This window comes from Carassius carassius, chromosome 46 (genome assembly GCF_963082965.1).
Source record: "Carassius carassius chromosome 46, fCarCar2.1, whole genome shotgun sequence".
In the NCBI taxonomy this organism is placed as follows: Eukaryota; Metazoa; Chordata; class Actinopteri; order Cypriniformes; family Cyprinidae; genus Carassius; species Carassius carassius.
In genome coordinates this window covers 12952100-12978916 of record NC_081800.1, presented here as the reverse complement: position 1 = coordinate 12978916, position 26817 = coordinate 12952100, and the positions used below count along the sequence as shown (strand labels likewise).

The window sequence follows — 26817 nt, the reverse complement described above, 5'->3', positions numbered from 1 at the left end:
TATTTACAAAAAAACTGAAAAAGCAACATGTCAATTAGTATAAAAAAAAAAAAAATTATATAAATATAAATTAAATGTCACTGAGATATAAAGTCACAACTGTGATATATGAAGTTGATATATTGAAAAATGGTGTCACAATTTTCTATGCATAATTTTTAGGCAGAGGCAGAAACGGGCTTCGAAACTTTATCCTTGCATAAGTTATAAGGGTAACTCTTTACTGTATGTGGTCATGACAGGATTGAAACATGCTAACTGTGAAGAGGCGTGTAGGTGCTAGTTAACAAAAGAGTCTCATGCTAACATTTATAATGTTAAGAACATACTTTTTTAAAATTGTATTTATTTTAAGTATTATTTCAATGTAATGCCTTGCCACACAGATTGTCATTGTATACTGCATTACTGTAAACGCGTCTTGTATTTACAAACAAGATGAAATGTATGATATCTAGGATAAAAAAAAAAAGTTATATTTAATAAAAAAAAAAAAAGCAGGCATATTGGGGGAGAGATATAAGCCTCTTCTCATGGTGTACATTTTTTTTCTTTCTTTGTCTTGATCCAAACAGCCTTCCTTACAAGAGGAAGCGGTAATGACTATACAGTGCTGAATAATACTGGTGGAAAAACTGTCTGATAATAAAACTATTTTTAATGTTCCATTTGTCTACTGTGCCACATGTTACAGAGTCACAGGAATTTAGCTTGGCTTAAAACGCCACGGATAACAATGTCTAAACATGTCTCCTGAGAAATGAACATCTATTAGCACTTATATGGGCAGTTAAACATTTTCTGGTCAGTAAAATCATTGTTCGAAAATGATGTCATGTAATTTAATTGTCATTTTATTTATTTAGGATTGCAGCCTAAAGTGAGGGGCAACTGAAAATAACAGGACATAGACAGTAAAGCAGCAGGTCAAGTACCCAAGACATACTGTATCCAAGGAAACAGGAAAGGATACCAAAAGCCAAAAGGAGGCAGATCCAAAGAGAAAGGAAGAGATACCAGTAGACGTAGACGACACCCGTCCTTCAAAAGGAGAGACACAATTCCCAGTGAAGAAAAACAGAGGAAAAAGACCACAAGGAAAAAGAGCAATGCAGACAAAAGAGCATGCATCAAGGACAGATAACAGACACGTAAACTTTTATCTGAAGAAGTTGTATACATATTATTCAGTGTAATGGCCTTTCCATGCCTCATTAAAATGAATCATGTGTGAATATCCCATTCACCTACTTCCCTTTCCTGTCTTTCACACTGAATGCATTCATGCTTAGCCCTTCTCTGGCTCTTACCCTCTCCCACATGGACAGTGTAAGGGCTCTTGGAGATCTGCCCCCCAGCGAAGGTGACATAGATGGTGTGCTGGCCCTCCAGAGTGGGCTTGTAGGTGCATCGGTAGCTGCTGTTGCCCTTATCCTCAACACTGCACTCAACAGTGCCCTTCTTTCCACTGGGGTCCATAATGACCACCTCGACCTCTCCTACTCCAGCACCTAAGAGAGACAATATATATATATATATATTTTTTTTTTTTCTTATATACTCAAAATATAAAACAAAAACTAAAATGCTTATTTTGCGTCAACCTCACTCATTTAGATAAAACAATAATAACAACATGTTTATTTTGCCTATTTATATCTTTATTTAGCTAAAAATCCCAAATTTTTATATACTTTATTTTTAGAGAACCATCATCTGCAACCAAAATAAGCATAATGTTAGATATACTGAGGGCACGTACCAGCTGTGTAGACATCAAAGTATGTGGTCTTGTTGGCGATGTTGCCAGCAGGCTCAAGTCCTGGGCCCTGGGCAGTGACCTTGCTAGAGTCTCCCTGAGCCATTCCCACATCCACCTCAAAAGGGCTCTTGGAGATGTGTTGCCCTGCAAACAGTACTGTCACCTAGGAGAACAGACACAGGTCTATTAAAAACCAGGCAAGACTGCTTGCTTCCACACTGTGATATCACAGTGTTATTTTTTGTTGGGACGTTTTAGGTTTCATCTTTTTCAGGTAAACACTTCTGGGTACCTTGTGTTGTCCAGTGACTTTTGGAATGTAGAATACGGAGTATGTGCGGTTCTTGTCATTGTTGGCTGTAACTTTGGCCTCCTCACGGTGGCCGGCTGGGTCCTCCACGTAAACCAGTACTTCGCCCTGACCAGCGCTGATGGTCTCAACAGTGAACACTGCTTTCTTCATCACAACATTACCTGTGGGCTCAATACCTGCATGACACAGAACAATACTCATGAATCTTTCCAAGAACCGGGTTTCAAATGATATTGAAGTGATCAGTTTCAGACATAACTAAAAACCAGATTAAATAAAATGGCAACAGGCAACTGGGCATGGTCTACCTGGTCCATAGGCACGGGCCTTTTTGGGGTTGAGTTTGGGCCTCAGGGGGGCACCAGGCTTGAGTTTGGCTTTGGGAAACTGGGACAAGTAAGTCATAACGGAGTGCTCGTCCACATTTGGATCAACGATTTCTTCTGGAGTGATCACCTGTTAAAGAAACAAAGCATGCAATTTAACCCAAACCAACCTAAATGGATGCAATTTGTAAAAAAAAGTTTAAAACAAGGCTTTACTACGTTTTCATCACACGTTATCTTGAAGCCATGCCCACATGCCAACAGGAAGTTTATAAAATACAAATTTGTGAAGTATGTATCATAGCATAAAATCAGCCCTGTGGACGGAAACACCTAACCACATCCATAACCGATGGCACGCAACATGCCAACTATGGCACACCATCAGCACACGCAGTGACAAAGAAACCTCACTAGGTAGTTTCGATACATCAGTATAGAAAAAAAGATCTGAATCGGTTTCTTAATTGCCTATTCTTTCAAAAAAGTAGAATCAAAAGCATTACTATAATACCAGGTGAGATCGCATACTGTAACCGTTATGGCCAAGGTGAAAACAGCATGTGGCATGACAGAGCCAAATACTTTTTCATTTGTTTCCTTTCCAATTCAAGTCATGATGAAACCACAAAGCCATAGTTGCTGCACTGAATAGGAAACATGCCAGGTAGGGGGTCTAGAACATTCTGTTTTTTAATTATTCAGGAGTTAATGAAAAGGCAAGAGATGACTGATAAAGATAAAGTACCTGAGGAACACCAAGCCAGTCATCAGCCTGCTGCATGGCCTCCCTGGCATTGTCCACAGGTTTGGTCTGGTCCCAGGAATCCCAGTCTGGACAGAGACCTGCACACCAAAAAAAAAAATTGCATAAGCTCAAGTTTTCTAAGGAGTGTGCCAGACTAGTTTTAAAATACTTGATGGTCTTACTATTGACCGCTTGAAAAAATTAAAAGGTGTTTTATATGGATTAACTGGATTGATGTATGTAAAATCCATGCAGGGCCTATTTCCAAATATGTCGTGAAAGTGACGTGACATTCAGCCAAGAATGGTGACCCATACTCAGAATTGGTGCTCTGCATTTAACCCATCCAAAGTGAACACACACCATGAACACACACCCAGAGCAGTGGGCAGCCATTTATGCTGCGGCGCCCGGGGAGCAGTTGGGGGTTCGGTGCCTTGCTCAAGAGCACTTAAGTCATGGTATTGCCGGCCCAAGATTCGAACCCACAACCCTATGGTTAAGAGTCAAACTCTCTAACCACTAGGCCACGACTTCCCATGTATGTATTCAACAAAAACAAAAAAACATACCATTATATTTATATATATACCTGGAGCACAACTGTCCACCAGAGCACCAAGGGCTTTCCCTGACTGCCAGTCCCGACTGAAGTTGGTGATGGGCAGCTCGGGCAGCTTGTTCTGGATCCATCCAAGGAGCCTCTGTTTAGGTGTTTTCTGCTTGCTTTCTTCAGTCTCCTCCTCCTCGTCCCACATTGGCATGGAGATGGAATAATGCAGAATCAGAGTCCATATCAGACCCAGGATCAGCTTCAGGTTCCCATCCACTATGGCCTTACTGTCTGTAACACAGAGACAAGAGTTACAGAGTTTGCCAAAATGCATTGGAGTAATTAATATTTTTAATCATCTGAGGGCATCTGTATCCATAAAGCTGGAACAAATCCTTTTATAATTCAGCACAAGATGGTGCAATGTTGCAGACCATCCTAAATGGTCACCAAACAATGAATTGCTTTTAACTGCACTGCACTTAGGAAACATTTAGAATTAAAGCTGGCATCACTTCAGATTCAGATTGTAGATAATCAGATGAGACATTTGTGGATTAAACTAGATGGTTGGCACAGTCCCATTTGAGGATTATTTTCGGGACAAAATTTAAATTTGAAATCTAAGAGCCAGATGAAGTCTGATGGCCTGCTATTATTTGTTCTGCACTTATTCTGTTCTTAAAAAGATGGAAATAATTGTAAACCCATCTCCTCTTCTAGTCATTCAACCCTGTGTCAACAAGCTCTGAACATGATCTGATCTACAACACTTTCACACTTTCCTTTCCCTTGCCATTTCTCTTTAAAGTGTTAGTTCACTTACAAATTAAAATTTACTGATATTTTTCCTGTGATTGGCCGAAAGCCTAAAGTGTGTGATGGAAATGTTACGCCCCTTACCATGTGGATTTGAGACTTTAGTCTTTGAAACTTTACAGATCTTCATGCACCAATAGCTCACAACACTCCAAAAGAGAAAGGAACATTTTAAATTGCATAATATGACCCCTTTAATTTCTTTTCGACTGAAGAAAGACGTAAACATCTAGGATGACATGGGGGTGAGTGAACTATCAGGAAATTTTTATTTGAAGGTGAACTAATCCTTTAACAAGAGCACACGCCCATTCAAAATGTGGGTGTAGGCTTGCACATGTGTCCCAAGTTACAGAAGAGAGGGACACAAAACAATTGCAAAAGCGCAGACAGAACACTCGCTCCGTATCCTACACTGCATTTAGGATTTAAGTGAGGCCTTGAAGTGATTTCTTCAAAAACTTTAAAGCTTCAAGTTCATAAAAATGTTGCACACATAATCCATAAGAATCAAGCAGTTTATTCCAATACATGATTACTTTATATCAATGCACACACATTTAGGCTTTCATTCATATTAGTATTGATTAACACACAAACACAAGAAACACATCAAGAGCCACGAGAGTTAAAATGACAGTTTTCACTTTTGGGTAAACGATCCCTTTAAAACCTAACAAAACTCAATCTATGAGCAAATCATTGTCTCGAGGAGGAAAGAAAGCATTTGATCGGTTTAAAAATAGACTCTGAATAAATGCACTGTATATTTAGAGATCTCACATAACATTTAATCCCCCTCCTGAACCGTTCCAGTTATCCAACAGCACTTGTTTGGCCATGTAAAACAATACATTCACATTTTTCTCTAGTTCTTTTCTTTTTCTCTAGTTTAAAAACTACAAGCCCCCAGAGTGTGCTGGAATTAATCTTGGCTTCTGCTGAAGGTGTGCTTGAACCCTTTCTGATCCCTTTATTTACAGACCAAACACACTGGGCATGTGCTTTAACATTGGAGCAATAATATGGAAATTTATGGATCTACAAAGAAGTGACATTATTGTTAATGCTAGAAGGGGAAGTTTAAGCATCACCAAATTTTTCCAGAGTCCACTCAAGTGGAACGTCTTGTAGATCATGCTTACTTTGTGACTCTGATGCATCTTAATCCCTGAAGGGATTAACTGTAAACTGAACTGGTACTGAAGCGAAAATAAAAAAAAAGCAAACCCAAGTCAGGATAATACAATAGCAAGGACTATGATGAGTGACTATTACAGTCTGATTCACTGTTATGGCAGTGAAGAGAATACAAAGAAATTAAAAAAAAGATAGAATGAAAGCGTTATTAAATGGGAACTTGTAGGCGCTTGTTTAAGGTATTAGGAGACAGACATTACCATCAACTCAAGGCAGGGTAGGGTTTACACAGACATCCTGAGGATTGTACAAATAAAAAAATTAAAAAAGCATGCTGTGGTTTACAGTTCCCAATAATCTGATGAATGAGTAAAAATGTAATATGAGCTAATGTCGGAGGACTACTTTTTGGGGAGCATTTAAGATGGGGGTAGGCATGTTTGAACAAAGAGTCTACTAGTCAGTATAAGCCCTATGTAATTAGGCTGATTTAGAGGCATGTCCCACAATGATTAATAGTATTTCTTAGGATTGTGTTCTTGATCTTCTAAACAGATGAATGAAGCACAAACACGAAAGCAACATTTTCAAAAGCAGTTTTTTTTTTGTATTTCTATATGATCATTGGGTGAGGTATTTATAAAAACAGGCTTGGTACACATGCTTGGTGATGCACTGCACACATGGCAAATGTATGAAACATGACAGGAATCTGTGTTGTTGCAGCATTCCCACCAAACACTGCAGGAAACACACATAGCACACTCATTCCTTTTAAGGACATTCATGCTTGTAGCTCTCCATCAAATTCCCAAAACATGAAATGCACATCCGAGAGAGAAAGCTGGCAGTGAGTAAAAGATGATAAATCTAAGAAGACTGAGAAAGAGATAGATTATGGAAAGGGAGAGAGAGACAAAACAAACAAAAAAAAGATATTGACAAAGACAAACTATACAAAGGACACAGACAGCCTGTGTTCGGAACTCAAGGAAGCCGCATTCCTGCCCAGTCACTCGATGACTAAACTTGACATTTTCTGCATGAAGGCATCATGACATCATGTCTGATGATCCAAAACAAATATAGAGATTTAGAGATAACAAAGGCAAATATTTAGTTACCATAATGATTATTTCTTAGGAGACACAAGTAGTCATAACACATTCTTAGATTTATCTAAACCGCTCCATCAGATGCCTTTTTTTTTTTCACAAAACATCGACCACACACACACACAAATAATTGTGGGATAAAGGCAACAACATACTGCCAATCAAATGAAGGCATCTTGGTAGACAAAATGTTATGCAAAAGTTGGATTTGGATGGGTTTGTTACCTTCCTTTCTCCGTACACTGCTTCTCTGGCTTTCAGACACAACCATGGGCTTGGACAGGGAGGGACAGAGACAGGGTTGGGGAGTTGTGGCCTTCCTGTTTGAGCCATGTTGAAGTGCTGAGTCATCAGTAGTGAATCAGAGCAGATTCATTCCCATGACTCACCCTCTGTCTGAACCTGCTAAATAACCTCAGCCATCCTGACATCAGCCCTCACCCTTGACCCCACACCTCTGGACAATATAACACACTACAGATGTCTGAAGACACGCAGAGGATGAGGAGGAGTGTTTGTCCAGAGATTCATTTCATAAGAAAATGTCACATATTTCAGTTAGATAATTAGCCAAATAACTTTTCATTCACAAAGTTAAAATAATTTTCCAGCAGTGGGGGTGTGCATGGCCGTAGACGAGGATTGAGGAAATTGCACACGTTCCAAAAAGGTCTTATCATCATGGTCAAGACCTCTATACACAAATGCAATCAGAGACATGGAAAACTTGACAGGACTGACCCCCCCCCCCTTCTCTTTCTCTAGTCTACGAACACATTTCTGCTGTGGAACACAAAAGATGATAAAAAAAAAAAAAAACTGGGAGCGAATGTTGTTTGGACCACAATGTTTTTAAAGAAAATTGTGTTCCACAGGATGAAAAATCATACAAGTTTGGAATGTTATTTCATCCAAAAATTACTCATTTATTTTTGGATGAACGATCACTTTAATGGAATAAAATTTGTGATGTAACGGGAGTAGCAACAAATCTTTTCTTCTGTATGATAATATTCATCAAAAATTATTATGATTAAAATATATATAAATATATAAAATCAGGAAAAATGTAAAACGTAGGTCTTGGTCTTGGCCATCAGTTGATGATTGAATGGAGGCAGATCTGAATGAGAGTTTGTGTTTGACTGGGAGAATGTGGCAGGTTTAAAAGGACTATGTGATTGCAGACATCCTGCATAAGTTAACGGAGATAATTCTGTCATTTTATTAATTATGATCATAATTGCAAAAAATACAACAACAAAAAAAAAACTATGCACAGATAAATAGTTACAATATAAAAAAATTAGATTTAGGAAGAAAAAAAAGATAGATACACTAGGGGTGCCTGGATTTTCTCAGATATAACATTCTGTGAGATTCGATGTTATATATCCATTTAATGCCATGATAAATTTTCACCACATGGGTCACCCGCAACGACACTAGTGCCTGTCAGCATGTTTCTCTATCTCCAACATCTACAGTTTGAAAAACCAAAAAAAAAAAAAAACACAAAACAAATACGAAAACACGAAAACAACTGTTGTGCCGCAGGTCTTAATGAGAACCATGTGGCGTACACATGTCAAATTCTGTTCACCCCGGCTTTGGTTTTCCAAACAGAGCACATCCAATACACATCGTAAGGAGAATGAACTGCGCAAGAAAACTTCCTTTTCTTTTACTTTCTATGACTTCAAAATGTCCCTCCCTCCTTTCCTCCCTTTTTCTCACTCGCTCTCTCTCTGGAAATCTTCCCCTTGGTTTTTTAGCCTTAAAAGGGCAGAAGCAAACTTGATCCTGGCAGGCCACCCATTCCCTTGCACAGGGGTTTCTGATTACAGCTGGGAGAGGGAGGGAACTGGAGGAGGCAGGGAAAGAAAGGGAAGGAGAGAGGGAGGGAAAACTGACTAGAGCAGAAAACTGCTGTGGTAGTGCTTTTGTAAAACCCCATATTGACAGAGCTGGACTGTCATTTGGCTTCGTTGTTTGAACCCAGTTCCATCAAGTTCACCTCTAAAAAGAGGTCAGGAGAGTATCTGTCCATATTAAACATTCGATTTACATTACGTCAAAGCCAATAGAGCGTGTGTAGTGTCACAGTCCATATATCACACAAGCATACATTCCAGACTACATATTAACCAGGATGTGAAAAAGATGTGGCCATGTTCAGTGATATTTCCGTTCATCAGTAGTTCTGCCGGTGTGATTGTGAACATAAATCTGTGCTCCTAAATAAGGGTGGAGGTGAATGCCTCGGGACAATCTGATAAGTGCTAATTGAGCTGGTTTCTTTTCCTGAAACCATCAAGGGTGAATCCCCCCTACTATCTCCATTATACAATCTGCCAAAAAAAAGAAAAAAATAGATGGTAGATGGATTCTTCTATGGGTAGCGTGATCAAGGAAGTGCCATGCAATTACACCCATTAGGAAACACCCCCGCGACCACTCCACCCTTCCTCGATCCCACTTGCACTTCTCTTATTTGCTGTAAATCTCCCTTTGACACACCTCCCTTCACCCAAAATGAGTAAGTCATATCCTCCATCTAAAAATATTGCAAAACACACCCAGTTTCTCTGCATTAGCTTGACACCCAAGTTCAATTTCTTATCTCCAAAGGAAGAGGAAAGACTGAATCAGCAGCAATCTCAGCTCAGCAGATTAAGAGGTTTTCTCCCTTCCATTGACTGCCACATTCTATTCCACTCATCTTGATTCACCGTCTCCTCTCCAGGTTGCGTCCCTATTTATTCAGTCTGCCTACCGATTTGTCAGTCTCGGTTTGTAGTCTTGAGGCTTTTCTGAGAATACTGAGCGCGTGGCAGATGCCTGCATGTGGTTTTCATGCAGCTGTTGTCTAGTGGGGTGACAATGACCTTAAAAAACCTTTAAAAGGTTTTATAGTAAAAATGGAACTTCAACATCCGATTCACAAAAAGTCATTATAGTGCAAAATAACCTTATTCTTTAGGTTGTTACTGTATGTTAAATTTTGAGATTCAAGTGTGACTAATTAAAAGAGCAATGATGATTTAAAAAAAAGAAAGGTAAAACCACATTGAGGTTGGGTTGCAAGACATGCCATAGGGTGCTTTCCAGTGTGGTGAATGGTGTGAGGATATACAATCACGCACACTTGCACACATGCCACTTATTGGCTGGTGCAAGTATGCAATAGTACACCCATTATACTTCCATTTATGGCAACTTGAATTTCACTCGTATTTAAAGCAGCTGCGGCTGCAGTGACACTTTTGTTCAGCAGCACTAGAGTGCAGCAGCCGGTTCCAGAACTAAAATCCCTTCATCAGTTTCAAGTTCAACATCTAGCATAGAACTACCTGTAATCCTAAACTGGATCCACAAAGATGTCACTATAACCATGGAAACATTGACAAATGAGCTCAGCAGCAAATTCTCATTCCCATGAATCTCTGCACATGACATTAGTCAGACATCCTATAGATACTTTCATATTTGAATATTTGCCATTAAATTCCAAATATTGTGTTTTATACATTTAAACAAATAAGGACAGTATAGGAACAGCTAGAACTTTTTATTATTATTTTGATTCAAGTACAATTTGCAATGCTTCATGGGATTGTAGTTTAAAATAAAAGGAATCAATCAACTATAAAAGATGTTAAGAACAGTCTTTTGTCTTTGTCAGATACTTTTCAGATACTTTTTTGCTTCAATTCAAAAAAGTGTAATGTTGAGATTAATCTCAGAGCTGGTTGGTTTGGTTCATGGTTAGACCTTTATTTAGTTTTTTTAATCCCCATGGAGAAAAATGAATGGGAAAAAATATTTCCACTACAAAAGGCAGCTGAAAAAGTGCCCGACTGTTGCACTTCATTGCCACAGGACAGTCACTTGAATGGAAAGGAAATCCTGGTATTGCCAATAAAGCACAAGAACATCAGGAAGCCTCCCTCGGCCATGGACCAGTTAAATAATGACATGCCTCCCTACTTACAAAAAATTTTTTTTTCTTTTTTGAACAAAATTAGCCTTAAATGCTTTCTACAAATAAAAACACTGGAAAGCTAAGTGGATGTTATAGTAAGAAAGTAACAATTGAATGTGATGAACAGAGAAAGACTTGAACCCGGCAACAAACTCAAGATAAGTGGTCAGAACAAAGCCAATATACTGGAACCTTGTGCTCACTGCATTTCAGAGGCTTCGAACAATTACACAAAGGGCTAAAAATGTTTAATAAAGTCATTGTATTCTGCACCTATAGGTAAACTCTTACTGCCTACACAACAGAATCAAGTCTTTACATGCAACTCACTTTGACCAGCTCAAATAAGTCAATTATACTCCAATTCATTATCCGGACTCATACAGAATTATTGGATTTAAAATCACTTCAAGATATTGAGTAGCATCAAATATTCTTGAGTGTCCTAAATATGATTTAAAGGACTGTGCGGATTAAGATCTTGTTTTGTTACATCACATTTAAGCATGAACACATCAGATGTAGAGACAGAATATAGCGCCTCCTAGGCTCCACACTTTAAGAGCACCACCCAGATGAAGACAGCGATACAGGGCTGTCACGCTCTTCCAAACTTTGGAAGGCAGCTCTATATTCGTATAGACGGGTAAAATATAGGGCTTGACATGACAGAGGAACAGACACACCACATTTATGCTTGCTCATATACAAGCACACACAAATGCACATTTAGTCATTTTCTGTCCATTCACATGGTTTAATGTTCTCGCAAAAAAAATGATAAATTATATAAACAGTTCTATGAATTAGGGCTATCAAAATGGCTGAAAAACTAAATTTTTATTTTGTTCCTTAAATATTTTCAAAATTCGAAATATATTCGAATTAAAAAAAAAATTCAGTTAGGGTAAAGAAAAGCTTTTGGCTTTTCTTCTGAGGCCACAAGAGGGCGCATCGAGCATAAGATAACATGACTATCTGTGAAAAATAGTGCACAATGTTCAAAATAATGTTTATAAACCAATTACAATTAAGTTGCTTAAAGGTGCAATAGGTGATTTTTTTGCTATACTGGATGAAAGTCTCTTCACATCCCGATAGCAATCATTAAGTTGGTCTAAATGCAATTATCTGCATTTATATATTCTGTGGAAGGCGTAGGACCAAGAAATGTACATCCATTCAAAACACTCGGTCTGAGTGTTTTAAATAGCTTTCCTACCTGCCAGTCAATGTATATATCTGCATACCTCTGCGCACCCTGTTCGCGCAGACAGGATAGGTCATTAGAGCATTCACGCATGCTGTGCAGACAGAGCTAGAATGGCAGAAAACACACATCAACAACCACATTTCCTTCCTGGTATTGTAGTACTTTTAAAGTTTTCTAGCTGGTGAAATGACACACGATGTAGCCCAGCGGTTCCCAATTCCAGTGCTCGCGCACATATTTTCGATGTCTCATTTAGTTAACACACCAGATTCAGATTACCAACTCGTAAGAAGTGAGCTACGTGAATGAACTGGGTTCTACACCCTGTTCATTGCTCCCTACTCCCGGAGCAGGGGTTAACTTCACTTTGGAACATGGGCTGATGTAGCCTATTGTAGTAATGTTGTCTCTGGTATTCTGGTCTGCGAGCATAAATGCATTCAGGGGGCGTGGCTTTGGGCGGCAACTGCAGGGAGGGTGGGACGTTCGGTTTCAATGCTATCAGGCTAATGTTAGCATTTTCCAAGACCTCCTATTGCACCTTTAAACAACTATAAACAAAACAGCATCATGTATGCATGTATTCAAAGTTTAATACAAAGGGCTGAATGCCAATCACACGGAGTACATTTTTAATTCAAAAATACAATCTGCAGTGGGATGGGAGGGGGCGGGCCGCCATTAAGTGTCAAGATACGTTTTTTTCAAAGTTGTACTAGCATTAATTTTACATGGCTTTCTAAACGTGATTCTATTGTGCAAGAGGCGAGTGCAACAGTGATGTCCCTCTAGAAATATGCGTTCTCTGTTAACGTCTTGGTTTCAGTTTTGATGTCTTCTCCACGATGTTCTCTTCCCGCAATATTTGTAACCAACAATGCAGCAGTGCAGCATCTAGTGGCTTCAACTGGATAGGCTAACAAAAACATTATAATGCAACAACACTTACATCGTCATCATATCTCGTGTGCCACTGAGAAGGCTGCCTCCTTAATGCACACCTAAAATTCGAATACAACGTTTTTGCATTCGAATGTAGATTGATTTTAAATTCGACAAATACTCAAAAAAATATTTTTACAGCATACAATGAATAGAAAAACACAAATAGTCCTACCATAGCATACTGAATTCCATCTACTGTTAGATGCTACCATGAAATTACACCATCATCTGTGGGTGGGTGAGCAATTCAGAGTCCAGCAAACTCCAGCTCATATTAACAAGGGATGAAAGTGTTTCAAAGTAAAAACATTGAGCAATTGCAACATCTAAGAGGACGTTTATTTATACCCTCTGGGCACTGTTGGGAAAATATCCCATTAAGAGCAAAACCTACAGTCATTGGGCTATGGCACTGCTGATGAAAGCATGGGTTTTCCTGAAGATTTTTTTTTTACTAAAACTCTAAAGGCAGAATGAAATGAAAATCTTGGAATTCAAAAGCCAGTTTAAACTTGTAAATAGGCAAAAAAGTCTTAGGATTTTGAATAACCCAAACATATAGGTATAAAAATGAAGACAAACTAAAGATGCTGCACTATTTCTAGGACATTAATTTAAAGATGCTCATTTTTTACATTAATCATGTGCATCTTTGTACAGATGGTCAAGTATATCATAAATCAAGCTTGAGCACATGAAATCCAAAGGTTTATATAAAACAGGATTATGACACGAGTGTGCGGTCAATATAACAGAAAAGGGCATTCTCAAATTCATGCCAATTTTGTGTTACAATAACCCAGCTTTTCTCTATTGCCGCGTTTCCACCGAAATTACCCGGAACATTTGTACCAGGAACTTTTTTTCCCAGGAACTTTTTTCCCCCCAGACCTGTTGCTTTCTGCGTTTCCACCGCGGTGTAAAGTACCGGGAAGATTAGGCAAATAGTCTGGTGACGTAGGTCTGCGTGCGTTTCTCAATACTATAGTACGCTGATTTTGGACGTGCATCCTCTGTAGTTCAGGCTTTGTGCATTCGACTCGGGAGTGTGATGTCCGCGACGATGGGAATCCGGTAATTCTGCAAACAGCAGCATACTTCATAACTTCAGTCAGCTGACCATGGCTACTGCAATTTTCCTCTCTGTATATTTACAATAAAACGAAATAGGATATCAAATACCACTGCCTCCTTTCGTTTTAATTTAAACATAATGAATGAGCTGCAGAAATTTACTTAGTTCAGGGATATGTGTATATATATACAGTAGGGGTGTAACGATATGCGTATTCGTATTGAACCGTTCGGTACGAGGCTTTCGGTTCGGTACGTGGTACACATTATGGACCGAACGGTTCGTTGGACTAATTATATTTGGAAAATAAAAAAAATTGTGAAATATAATGATATGCGTTCAACAAGGTAGCCCAATAACCCAAACGACGTAACAGGCAACGCCCCTGACACCCCCGAAGAAGAAAAAAACACCAACTTATATGTTTATGTTAGGTTACTCAGTCAGGCGCTCGCTCACTCAGCAATACACGCTGAAGGCTCGTTGCAAAATGGCCAATGCGTTTAACAGACCAGAAATAGAAGATCCTCCAATAACCAACAGGTCTGGTGTTTGGGTGCACTTTGGATTCCCTGTAAGCTATAATGGTGATGGCAAGAGAGCGGTGGATAAAAAAAAAAACAACGATATGTCGCATCTAGGGTACACCAGTGGGAATACAAAAAAAAAAAAAAAAAAAAAAGAAAACACCAGCGGGAATACTTGAAACATGTCAACTCATTTACGCCGACATCACCTTAGTGTGTCAGTATCTGGGAAAAGACGGAAAAAAGGAGAAACATAAATGCAACAAACTATCCCCGCAGCATTTAGACAGACATTTCCAATGGATTCAAACAGGGCAAAAGACATCACCACGGCGATTGGTCGGATTGGCGGATATGAGACCTAACTATTTACCATTCATTCTATCATCACCATTATAACTTACAGGGAATCCAAAGTGCACCCAAACACCAGACCTGTTGGTTATTGGAGGATCTTCTATTTCTGGTCTGTTAAACGCATTAGCCATTTTGCAACGAGCCTTCAGCGCGTACTGAGTGAGCGAGCGCCTAGGTTTTAAGAACATGCTTAATGTAATTGAGCCCCGTTACAATATTCCTTCACGAGCCCATTTCGGACAGACCGTAATTCCTGCTTTGTTCCAAAAAACATAAGCCCTATAGAGAACCAATTGAGTAAAAACACACTCAATATAAAGAGTTATAGAGTTCCATATAAAAAGTTACATCTTTGTATTTGTTCATAACTAATATAACATTTTCATTTTTTTTTTTTATAAGGAGCTGTTTTTGTTTTATACAGTATGCTGCTAAGAAAACACCATAGAAGATGTGTAAAGAATAGCTCCATCATTGTTCAATGTAAAAAAAAAAAAAAAAACATACTTTGTTAGTTTTAATAAATAAAACATTTTTTAAAAATCAAGGAAATTTATCTGCCAACTTTTTCTTTTTGCTGTATCTAAAACGTACCGAACCGAACCGTGACACCAGTGTATTGTATCGAACCGAACCGTGAATTTTGTGAACCGTTACACCCCTAATATACAGCCATTACAATGAAACGAAATATTATATTAATTTGCCTTTTTTATTTTCATTTTAACATATCGATAAATTGAATACAGACCACAGATAACCTGTTAGATTTACCCAAAACGAATTATATTTTATGTTTAACCACTAAAGAGACATCAAAGCCAGCGGCACACATCAGAAGGTCTAGCCGAGGTGAAGCTGCTCTCTGCGGATACAGAAGCACTGAGCTCCCGCTGATCGCGTAGAGCTCACCATCTCAGAGATCGGCGAAACACATTTTTAAATAGGCGCTGTCTTCATAAATAAACCACAGATTTGAGTTTTAAACTACATTCTCGCCTGAAATACTTTTAAAATTACATTCCATGACACAATAACAGTAATATTTTGAAAATGATCCGAGTAAATGGTGGTTGAACTCAACCAATGCTGCATGAACTCAACCAATCAGGATGTTTAGCATCCAAGTCCCGCCCCCGAAAGTTCAGGAACTTTGAAAAAGTACCACCTCGCCAGCAGGGACTTTCTGAGGGGCATTTTTTTACCCGGAACTTTATTTAGTTCCTGGTTCCTGTGGTGGAAACACACCGGGTGCCGGCCCAAAGTCCCTAGTTCCTGGGTAAAGTTCCTGCGGTGGAAACGCGGAATATGCAGAGCAATATTTTTGCAATGTTTTGTAATAAAGGGGAAATGCAATCTTGAAGGAATGAACTTCAGTTAGATGTAGATGAGAGTAAATGACTTTCTATTCGAATAATTCCACCAACCAAAAGGAAGTCAAAAATAAGCAAAAGAAACATACATTTATATAATTTAACTATTAGTAAAACAAATTAAGCAGGCTGTAATGTTGATTGCCATTTGTCACACATTTAAACCCACACACATTTCAAATCTAATTCAGTATTTGACTGCACGCATTCAGTGAAACTAAGATCTAATACAGATTCACTCTGCACCGTCAGTGACTGAAATGAGCAATAAACTAGAGGGCGTGTCCCTGTGTATGTCATCAATCAATCACAACCAGCACTGAACGAAGGAACCGTGTCTCGACATCTCGAACACAAGCAGTGTTGTGCAACTTGATGTTCTAATCTCTCCGTTAAAACATTGACACCCACAACAACAATCTTAAATTCAGATGAAGACAGCGGTGCTCCTCATGAGAGGAAGGCGTGTTCTCGCTTTGTGCCACCAGCGAACCGCGTGAGAATTATAATAACAATAAAAATAATTAAAAAAGACAAAAATCAAAACTTCGTTGAAATAAGAGCCTCTAGCGGAGGAAGTGAATATTCCCAGCTAGAGGGACAATGCAGTTTTCCACCCTTTTCAGCACTCTTATTGCATCAATATATATATATATATATATATATATATATATATATATATATATATATATATATATATATATATATAAAAGAAGAAGTTTTAGTGCACTAGTCGAGTTCTGTCTCATTCAGCACACAAACTAGTGTTAAACCACCCTAAACTATTCGCCACGATGTCTACTGCTGCTTTACGACATTTCGGGGCTGGACTTAGCCTACAACAGTTGAATGGAGCGACTGTGGCTCCTCACTTCTTTGTCAGATTCTCAACAGCAAAGGCGATTAAAGCAATATCTTCTTTTCACAACAGTCTGCGTGAGACACAAGTTCTCAAAAGTCCACAAAGCACGTGCAACTTATGAAGTAGTGACACAACTGTGCACAAAACGGTCCTTGGCCACACTTAATTTCCATCATTCTTTCCCGTTATTTCGGGGCCTGCCTAAAATGTCATGCCCTGTTTATTGCCCACAACTCGGATCCTAATGGATGCCACAAACAGAGGTGTAAACTCCAAAAACTCACTGCATAATAACTTTATACTAGATGTAATAAAGTGCGACGATTAAAATAAGAACTGAAAGGACACATACCTATAGACACCAGCTTGATGTTTTCCCTGTCGAGGAACTCCAGAGCCACAGAGACGTTCTCCAGCTGCATCTGTCTGAACGTGGGGCGCTGGTTGTACTTGCGGAACATCTTCTTCTGGCTGAGCACCTCCAGAAGCGCGATCAGCCGGAGCCCATCGCTCAGGTCCGTCTGCAGGTTCGCTATGCGCTTATTGACACATTTCAGGTGCTCGTTGCACCAACGCGTGAATGTGTTTTGCTGGATCTTCTTCCATGGCGCGTCCTCGGCGAGATCTTTCTCTGTAGCGGGCATGTCTGCGTCCTTGTCCGGGGAGAGAGAAGCGTTGGATGGGGGAGCGGCGCCGACGCTCGACTGGTGGGGGCGTGTGTGTTGACTCATTTTTATCGACTCTGGTCTCCTGCACTAATTCGCTGTCTCGCTTTTTGGGTGGAGTCTTATGGAATTGTACAATTCGTGTGCTCTTCTTTACCAAGTTATGTGACTAGAAGGGAAAACAAAGATTTGACAGAAATCAGGTTAAAATAAACATGCATTTAATTACATTTGTGTTGCTCATCGACACATGGCAGAAGTACGTGGGTATTTTAAACATATATTTGTTCTATAAAACCTCTTTAGGTTTTTAAGATGTTGCTGAATGAAATTATGTCATTGTGTCATTCATTTAGTCGGTTTATCAACGGTAATTGATCTAAAAACAGCTCACATGATGCTGCATTCACGGGATATTACGCAATGTCTAGTATGTATTAACCTCTCTAATGCTGCGTCTGCTTGTCATGTACTGACTAAGAAACATTACACGAAATATCGCTCAAAATCAGTATTCGAAGTAAAGCCTACCTCCTCTGACGTGAGATATTTATGTATTCACGTACCACCAATTATCAAATTATTAACTGCTATTAGATATGGTGTCCAAGCAACTTAAGTAAAAATTTACAAAAGATGAGTAAGAAAGTTGAAAATATGTCTAAAGAGGTGTTTGAATACCCAAGGTGTGCATACAAAAAAAAATCTTGGCAGGATCTCCATCCTCCTTGTACCCATTTTGTAGGAGAAAGTCACAAAACGGAACAATTTAGAACTGCATTAATCCCACATTTGACTAAATAAGGCAAGTGGGCCAAAACAGTGTGAGGACGCAGTCCAAAAAGAATGTTTCCCTTTAAAGCTTTTTTCAGAGTTTGTCTCTCCAGGAGAATCTGTGGAATGCCCTTCATGTAATGAGCCACCATACCTCCCTGACCCCCCTCCAATTCCCCGCCCCCATCATAAAACATCTACATAACCACATAATGTCTTAGACCCTTGCTCTCCTTCTCTGTCTCATTCATATTTATTCTCTGTGAAAACTTGATATTTCTAGCAGAGCATAAGATGAGCAGAAGAAATGCTCGGACTAGTCATTAAGCACAGCCTATACTTTATCACATAAGACCCAAAATCATGAACTTCATTCATAACTATCGGAGTCCATGCATAACTTTATATCTCATTGGTTTTATTTCCAGTCAACAAAATCACCAATGTTCTATTGTTCTCAAATCCCATGTGTTATTATCATGGCCACAATGTAGTCTAAATGTAAACAGGCCAGTTGCTCAGAAACAAAAAAAATGAGAACAAACAATTCAGGCATTCAGAACAAGCCATTATTGCAAAAAGAGTATAGAAGCTTCTATAGCCTACTCTTTGTATTGCAGCCATATTATAGTTTGGCGCCACCTGCAGGAAATATAAAGTACGACAGGGTGATACCTCACAGCTCCACACTCGACACTTATTGATAGTAAAAGTTAAGTAACAGTTGACGAAAGAACTGGAATCATCAGAATCAGCGGGTTCTCTTTTTTTTATTTGATGTGTAACATAGAATACAGCTACTACAGTAACTCACAGCTATTGACAATAGTGAAATTATCTAAAGGAAACCTAATAATAATAATAATAATAAATTAGTAGTTTAATATATTTCATTACTTTTATATCATCAAAACATGCTCTCAATGTAGTGAGTTCAACTAACATTTATGTAATCATTTATATAATCATTATAACTTTGGGTTCATTTGAGGACAGATACTTGTCAAAATAGTGAAATGAAGATGGCATGTGATGCCATGATTCAGCCAAGCTGAAAAAGTGTGGTTAGCCCACACACTAACTGTCGGCTGCAAAGACTGATGTGCATCTCATCTGCACTAGTGAAAAACACAGATTACCCACTGAGGGGGAGAATGGCACTATGGGTATTTTTGTAAAGGTGTTTTACTCTTGTGTCAACAGGATGTGGGGTTGCTATGCTCCTGTGCACATGGAAACCAAACAGAAAATATGAGCAGCAAGTCATGTTTTATATCATTTTAAACACAAATAATTATAACTCTGCAAATGACAGGGGCTAGTTGTCACATTTTCACTGCAGTGAACATATTCCTCTGGGTATGTTTACATTTGAATCAAGCACATACCTTAAAGTCTTGCATCCAAAAAAAAATCTACTGAACATTTCTACCACTGTTGCCCTGGAAAAAAGATACGTTTCATTGCAAGCGGGCTGACTAAAAGCCGGGATCACACTATGGGCTGAGTTGTCACAATGGAGCCAGCTAAATTTAAATAAAAATGTGACACCTTGCCCCACCCTCACATTCGTTTTTTTTTAAATCTCTTTCTACACAAACACAATCCAGCCTTTCAAATAAAATAGGCTTTCATTCATATTTGACTCATCCGAATGTATGCCAGTGTGGTTTTATTGTGCTCATTTATTTAACCAACACAGCAAAAATATAGTGATACAATAATTTTATTTTAAAGGACATAATTCACCAAAATAACCCCAATTTAAGACATTTTGAAATGTGTTTTAAACCAACATACAAAACAACTGCTAGAGAAAACACATTGGTGTATTTGGACTATTGACTCAAAACATAGTTACTGATTAATCGCTCCTGTAACTAGCCCCGTACTCCCTTATAAAGGAAGAACATTTGTGTTTTACTGTGAAACCTAATGTTTTATGTACAGCAGTACGAGTCTTACTGTCTCACGACTGTCATCCAGGTGAGGTCGCGATGTTTCGTGCAAGATTCTCCTCGAGTGGGGGGGGGGGGGGCGCACCTCTCACATTAAAGGATGAAGGGCGCGCGCGGACCTTTCCATATTTTCCCTTATTTGGTGAGGGGTACTTTAATTAGATTACGAATGATGCGCCAAAAAAATTCTGAAGTGCATCGGATTTATACACTTTTTTGTAAATGACATTCAGTATTAATTTTAAATAAATAGTAATGTTTGGATTTGCAGTTACAGAGCCAACAAAGCCTTCAAAATAAATTATTTTTTATTTTCAATTATTTGTTTCGGGGTTTTTTTTCGGTCTTCTGATTCTTTGCAATATAGATACGCCCTCATATGTCCTATGCAGGGCACTTAGAAGTACCCAGTAAATGAAGGACACCGAGCTGCACTCGCGACACCCATCAAGAAACATTTACGCAAAATACAAACAGTTTGGTGGTGAAAGTGTGCGTCAACGATTTTTGTTACGAGAGTACCCCTAAGTGAACTTAGTTTTGACGCAAACCGGAATAAAAGTAAGCTGCCCAGGCTCAAAGCACTGAATGCAAGACAAAACATGCCTCGCAGCACTGAATAGAGGATTTATAACTTACATTTAGCTGCGTGTCTTGAAGTAATTACTGTTCCTGTATCCCTTCAGAGTTTGCGTGTGGCACAGGCAGCAGAGAGAGAACTTCACTGTACCACAGAATCTCTGTAAGACCCTCCCGGACCGGACGAGCGTCCCTGGAGGAAAAGCTTGTTCGTTGAACTAGAGAAAAAAAACACTAGTGACACCCCTTAGTCGTCTCTGCCTCCTTCTGTCCTCTCTGGTCTTAATGCGAGAACCTTAATTGGTAAAGTATTAAAGAGGGGGGTTACTCGTCTCGAGCTGACGTGATACCGGCGGCCGCGCCTTCAGATTGTGAAGGTATGATGTCACCCTGTTCAGAGCGCCTGTATCTGCTCCATCTGCCTGATGCCTGAACACTACTGCTGCTGCTGCTGCTGCTGTTTAACAAAGAGCTTCGACTGACTGTTTAACACCAGCTGTTATGTTGCAAGTCCAGAGGTAATAATATGCATTTCATTTTGAACTTCCATTGTCTCAGTGAAAATTTTTTTTTATATATATAGACACTTCTTATTGACTAAAACACTCTGGCATAGGTCACATTAAAAGGCACAGAACAAGTTTTCTCTCTGTCTCTCTCTCAGGACACACTGGATTTTATCCAGCCTTTATACTGCAGAGCGTAAATGTGTCATGATTTATCGTGTGAGCATTTTGGAGGGCCACATTTTGAAAAATGTCTTCACAAAGATGGTAAACCACCTCAAAAACCAACTTGAAATGGTCCGAAACTCATAAATCAGCCCATTTTGATTTAAATCTTATACATTTTTGTGTACATTTTAGGGGTTAGATTACGGTCATCACCACTAAAAGCCATTGTGTATGAGATGTTCTCACTATTATAGTAAAGCCAAATAGTCTAAGAATATTATTTCACCTACTTTTGCGACAGATTTCTCATTTGATAAAAAATGATTGGCTGCTGAAGAGAGGCGAGATTATAAGTGTGTTACGTTTTTTAATAATTAAAGACTCAAGAGTTTGCTGTTTAATACATTAGTTTATTTCGGCTAGATGTTTTAATGGCACAGTATGGGCCTGTCTATGTGACTCCATAACCCTCTTGGTACCAATAAAACCTGGTGTAGACAGCCAGTCCCCCTTGGGTAACTATCTTTGACTGCAAACATTCCCAGTACTTCAATCCTTAGAGGGAAAGAGAAGGGACTGCCTGTAACTGCCTAGTTTATCAAAGAACCCTGGGGTGGGATGACATCATATTGCCTTCACCACACCTTTCACTAAATCCAGTGGTCTGAATCCAGGTAACATTTGCACCATATGGGATTTGACGCAGGTATTTTTTCTTCCCCTTTCAATCTCTTGTATACAGAAACACATACATGGCATAATGAATGTTTGCAAATGTAAACTGATATTTCCTACTGGTACAATCAAGATCAGTAAGTTTCTTAAACATGTTGGTGATTAATGTAACATGCTTAACATATCCTTTATACTTTTATAAATTGTATAGATATTTTTTTTTACACCAATATATATTGGTGTTGGAGGAAATTTCATAATTTGTCTATGTCTTTTCTTGCCCACATTCCCTAGAGTGTGATGAAGTCAACCTAGATCAAGACAAGACAGGCAGAGATCTTCTGTCAACAATAGAAAGGCAGAAAGATATCCCTGGAGAGTAAATGAAAATAGCCACATGAAAAGAAAAGGTGTCATCAAGACCGGGAATCTAAGAGGGAATAGTCCAAAATCTTCCATTCATCAGATGCTTCAGACTAACAAAACATCCCAGGTAGGTTAAACATGCATTACCAATTTATTTTTTTATTAAAAATTTTTGTGTGAAGACCTGCTTCTGTGTGTTTTATTTGTCAAGGTAAATGCGATATTGGAACACATAAATTGAGAAACACATATACATATAAACTGAGAAACTTGTGCAGAATCTCTTTGTTGAGTTTACTTTGTTTACTTAGTTTATGTCTAGTTGCTAGAGTCCTAAATCTCTGAATTTGATAAAATAAATAAGTCACACGAACACTATATCACAATTCACAACAAAACATATGTTCGCTATACACAAGGAGGCAATCTCCTTCAGAAGACTGTGAAGAACGGAAAAATGTTGTCATTTCTAGAAATCGGGCCTATATATGGGCTAATAAAATATTATGCTCAGTTTTATTGACAGTAAACACAGAATTAGTACAGTAGCAGGCAAAGAGATCAAGCAAGAGCAAAGAAAAAAGGAAAAAAAGAGAAATGTAGGGAGAGAAAACGGCTTTTTCCCTTTGTAATCCCAAAAATTCTTTGTCTGCATTCCTATTTTGTTTTACTGGTTTAGAAAAAGAGAGCAATTTATTCTCAAAGATAAGTTTAGACAAAAAGAATGAGGTAGAACATTTTTTTAATCAAAGTGAGACTTCCACCTTAAGCAACATACATCACTTTTGCATGTTAGATAGAAGCCAGAGCAACATTTTGAACAGTTTAAATTCACTGAACATTCACCTAATAATGTTTTATGAAGTACGGCGACAAAATAGCATAAGTTTAATGAGGCAATAATGTTTATCATGAACATGCCAAGCTTAAAAAGCAAGTATGTGTTCTTTGATGAAGTGTCACACTATTGAGAGAAAAGAAGGACAGAAAGATTGAGAGAGAGGGGACTGTTGTGACCCATCCGTTTCTGGGTGTAATTGTTTAACACAGGAAGCTGTAGTGACAGATACGACATGTTTTTCACAGGAATGTGTGGCTCTGTGGAAGGATGGATACAATCATTAGAGGACAGAGAGTCCTGTTTTTAACCGAACCGTATTAGCTGAAAAACAAGGATGATAACTGACCTCTGATTCACCACCACTGTAACACAATCATAAGCAAAATGAAGGCCAAAACAAACCAATACCTTTCATTTTTCTCCGGGAGGAGGTCAGGTATATTCGGACTTGGTTATCATAATCCTGTCCAAATTAACTAATTTTTTTCATAATGGTAAAGTTGCATCTCATACATTCAGCTCATCCACACCCAGTAAAATACTACAGAGATCCCATCAAACTGAATCAGTACATGAATTGAGACATCCAATCAAAACAAATGACTCTTGTGTTTTCCTTTTCTTTGTCTCTGTGATGTTGATGGCCTTCAAGGATTGTGCTAAGAGGTTCAATTCATATCATACAGGGGACACTCTGTATCGACATCCAAACAAGACGATTCTTCCAAAAGACATAGGTCAGATTTAGACTACGTTAACACTGCAAGCATTAGAGCTCTAATTCAGATTTATTGCTCAGATATAATTTTTTTGTTTGGTTGTTCATGTTATCTTTTTTAAATGTGGTCAATATCAGATTGTTATGTGGTCCTGAACTGACCCACATGCATGATAACAAGATGGCATGAAACAAACTGTCATACGGAAGTAAACACGGAGGCCACTGAAATAAGCATTCACATGTTCATTTATAAGATGTTGTGTCATGGAAGCCAGTGAATTTGTGAGCAGGCGATGAAGATGGGAAGAAAGGGAGCAAAGTTTTAAAATATTTAGCTAGAGCTGTCACTGTAATAGAGGCAACACCTCACTGTCTCTCCATTGATAACCTCCGCAACTGTCTGTCATATTCACAGAGTGACCACAGAACTGACCCTGAATGTAGCCTTAGACACTTTAAGTTGTTGTCACAACACAAAACTATATTAGTAGGAGTACTTTATCCAGAGACAGAAGCTCACCTTGACATCAGTTCAGCACTGACTTTCGTTTATATGTATGCCAAAGTTCTGCATTTTTCTCACTCCTTTACATTTTGACTATTTTATGCTTAGTCATCGTCTCAGTCTGTTCTGCACAAATCAGTCAAATCAATCCTGCTGCAGTAGCTCTTCTGTGTGATTGGACTAGATGGGCTCAGCTCATGCTCCTCACATGCATCAATGAGTCTTGGGTGCCCAGAACCCTGACAGCGGTTCACCGGTTGTCCTTCCTTGCACCACTTTGTAGGTACTAGCCACAGTATCCTAGGAACACCCTACAAGTTTTTTAGCCATCACTATTTGGCCTTTGTCAAATTCACTCAGATCTTTTCGCTTGCCTATTTTTCCTGTTTTAAAACTGAATGTTCATTTGCTCCCTTTATATATCCCACCACTTGACATGTTCCATTGTAATTATTATTATTAAGCCACTCATATGTATTTTGCATTTCATGTTGACATTTTATGCTACTGTTTAATCTTATGTTGTGTCGTCTTCACAAGGTAAAGATTAGAGGATGTCTTCATCTCAAGGTTTTCAGCATTACAGGACAGTGTTGTGTTGTCCTTCTTCATTGTCAAGCGAATTACACATCTGCATCAAACTGGAGTTAAATAGTGTGGGGAAAGTCATCTTACGTACAACATTTACATGTTTAAAGACACACTATAAACACCAACACCCACAAACATACAAACATGTCTGAAGGCAGTGAAAGAGTCTGTACCATCTGTTTCTGTTTGAGAGGATATTACAGTAGAGTGAGTCAGAGCTGAAAGCTCTAGAAGTGTGTAATGGTTGGGTGTCGTCAGCTAACGTGCTTTATACTGCGGCTTTATTCTTCACGGCACATCAGAGAAAACAGAACGGCCTTCTAGTTGACTCTATATGAACAGTCCCTCTGATCACACAGGTGGTTGAAGTACACACAGAGAGAGAGAGAGAGTGGGAACCACCAGAACATTGCATTGCATGGCTAAGTAAACCTTATAATAAACAGTGTTGTTATCTTTGATCTTCACCATCCACTGGAAATAAGTGTGACCAGTGAGCACTGTAATAAAGGTGATCCATAAAAAAAAAACTACTTACTAAAACTTACAAAAGTCACACCCTTCATATCCGTCTCATTCCGCCACACCTCATTAAAAAAAACTAAATGTGTCATAAGGATTTGGTAGTATGAAAATATAAATAACAAGGCTTGTAGCTTCTCGATGATTCTCATGAATAATCATCTCTTTTTTTTTTTTACGTCCTCAAGCATGCAACTCTCGGTATAACCACTGCCTGATGGTGACTCTGGGATGGGAGCAGATGGTGTTTGGAGCACATTGTTCTTCCCTGGGGTATCTGAAAAAAAAAAATCAGAGAATAGGTCAATTAACTTGTTCCTGGTCCTGTTTTTGGCAGGAAGGAGCCATTCCGTTTCAACTCCATCATTCCCTCCAACCACCAATTGGTAACTTCTCAATAAGTATATTTATATGCAAGCTATGGTGTTTTTTTTTTTTTTTAGAGTAGCCAGTATCAGTTTAAATGACACAATGAATAATATAATATATGAAGGATTAAATAAATAAACATAAATTCTCACATTGCATTTATTTAATAATAAAATACTATAAAAACAGTAATATTGTGAAATATTTCAATTAAACAAGATATCTGTGATTCACCGATACATTTTAGCAGTCATTACACTAGTATTCAGTGAAACATGATCATTCAGAAATCACTTACAGATAGTAACTGTCACTTTTGATCAATTTAATACAACCTTGCTCCGTAGAAGTAACAATGCTGGATGAAGTTGAGCTATATACGATCAGATTAAAGAAAATAATAATTTATGCATTTAGCAGACGCTTTTATCCAAAGCGACTTACAGTGCATTCAGGCTATCAAT

At 38.6% G+C, this 26817-nt stretch overlaps 1 protein-coding gene across 3 annotated transcripts in view; it reads right to left on the bottom strand.

Moving 5' to 3' along the window:
• The window catches only part of LOC132129768 (filamin-A-like), a 45464-nt gene extending 24097 nt beyond the window's left edge, over positions 1 to 21367 (bottom strand). For all 3 annotated transcript variants that reach the window (XM_059541510.1, XM_059541511.1, XM_059541513.1), the window contains exons 1-8: positions 21150 to 21367; positions 17466 to 17947; positions 3742 to 3993; positions 3150 to 3247; positions 2384 to 2531; positions 2055 to 2251; positions 1763 to 1925; positions 1311 to 1511 (exon numbers count right to left, since the gene is read on the bottom strand). In XM_059541510.1, the coding sequence (XP_059397493.1) occupies positions 1311 to 1511; positions 1763 to 1925; positions 2055 to 2251; positions 2384 to 2531; positions 3150 to 3247; positions 3742 to 3993; positions 17466 to 17844 (1438 nt within the window). In that variant the 5' untranslated portion in view covers positions 17845 to 17947; positions 21150 to 21367. The remainder of the gene's footprint in view (positions 1 to 1310; positions 1512 to 1762; positions 1926 to 2054; positions 2252 to 2383; positions 2532 to 3149; positions 3248 to 3741; positions 3994 to 17465; positions 17948 to 21149) is intronic.
• Positions 21368 to 26817: the final 5450 nt, after the last annotated feature.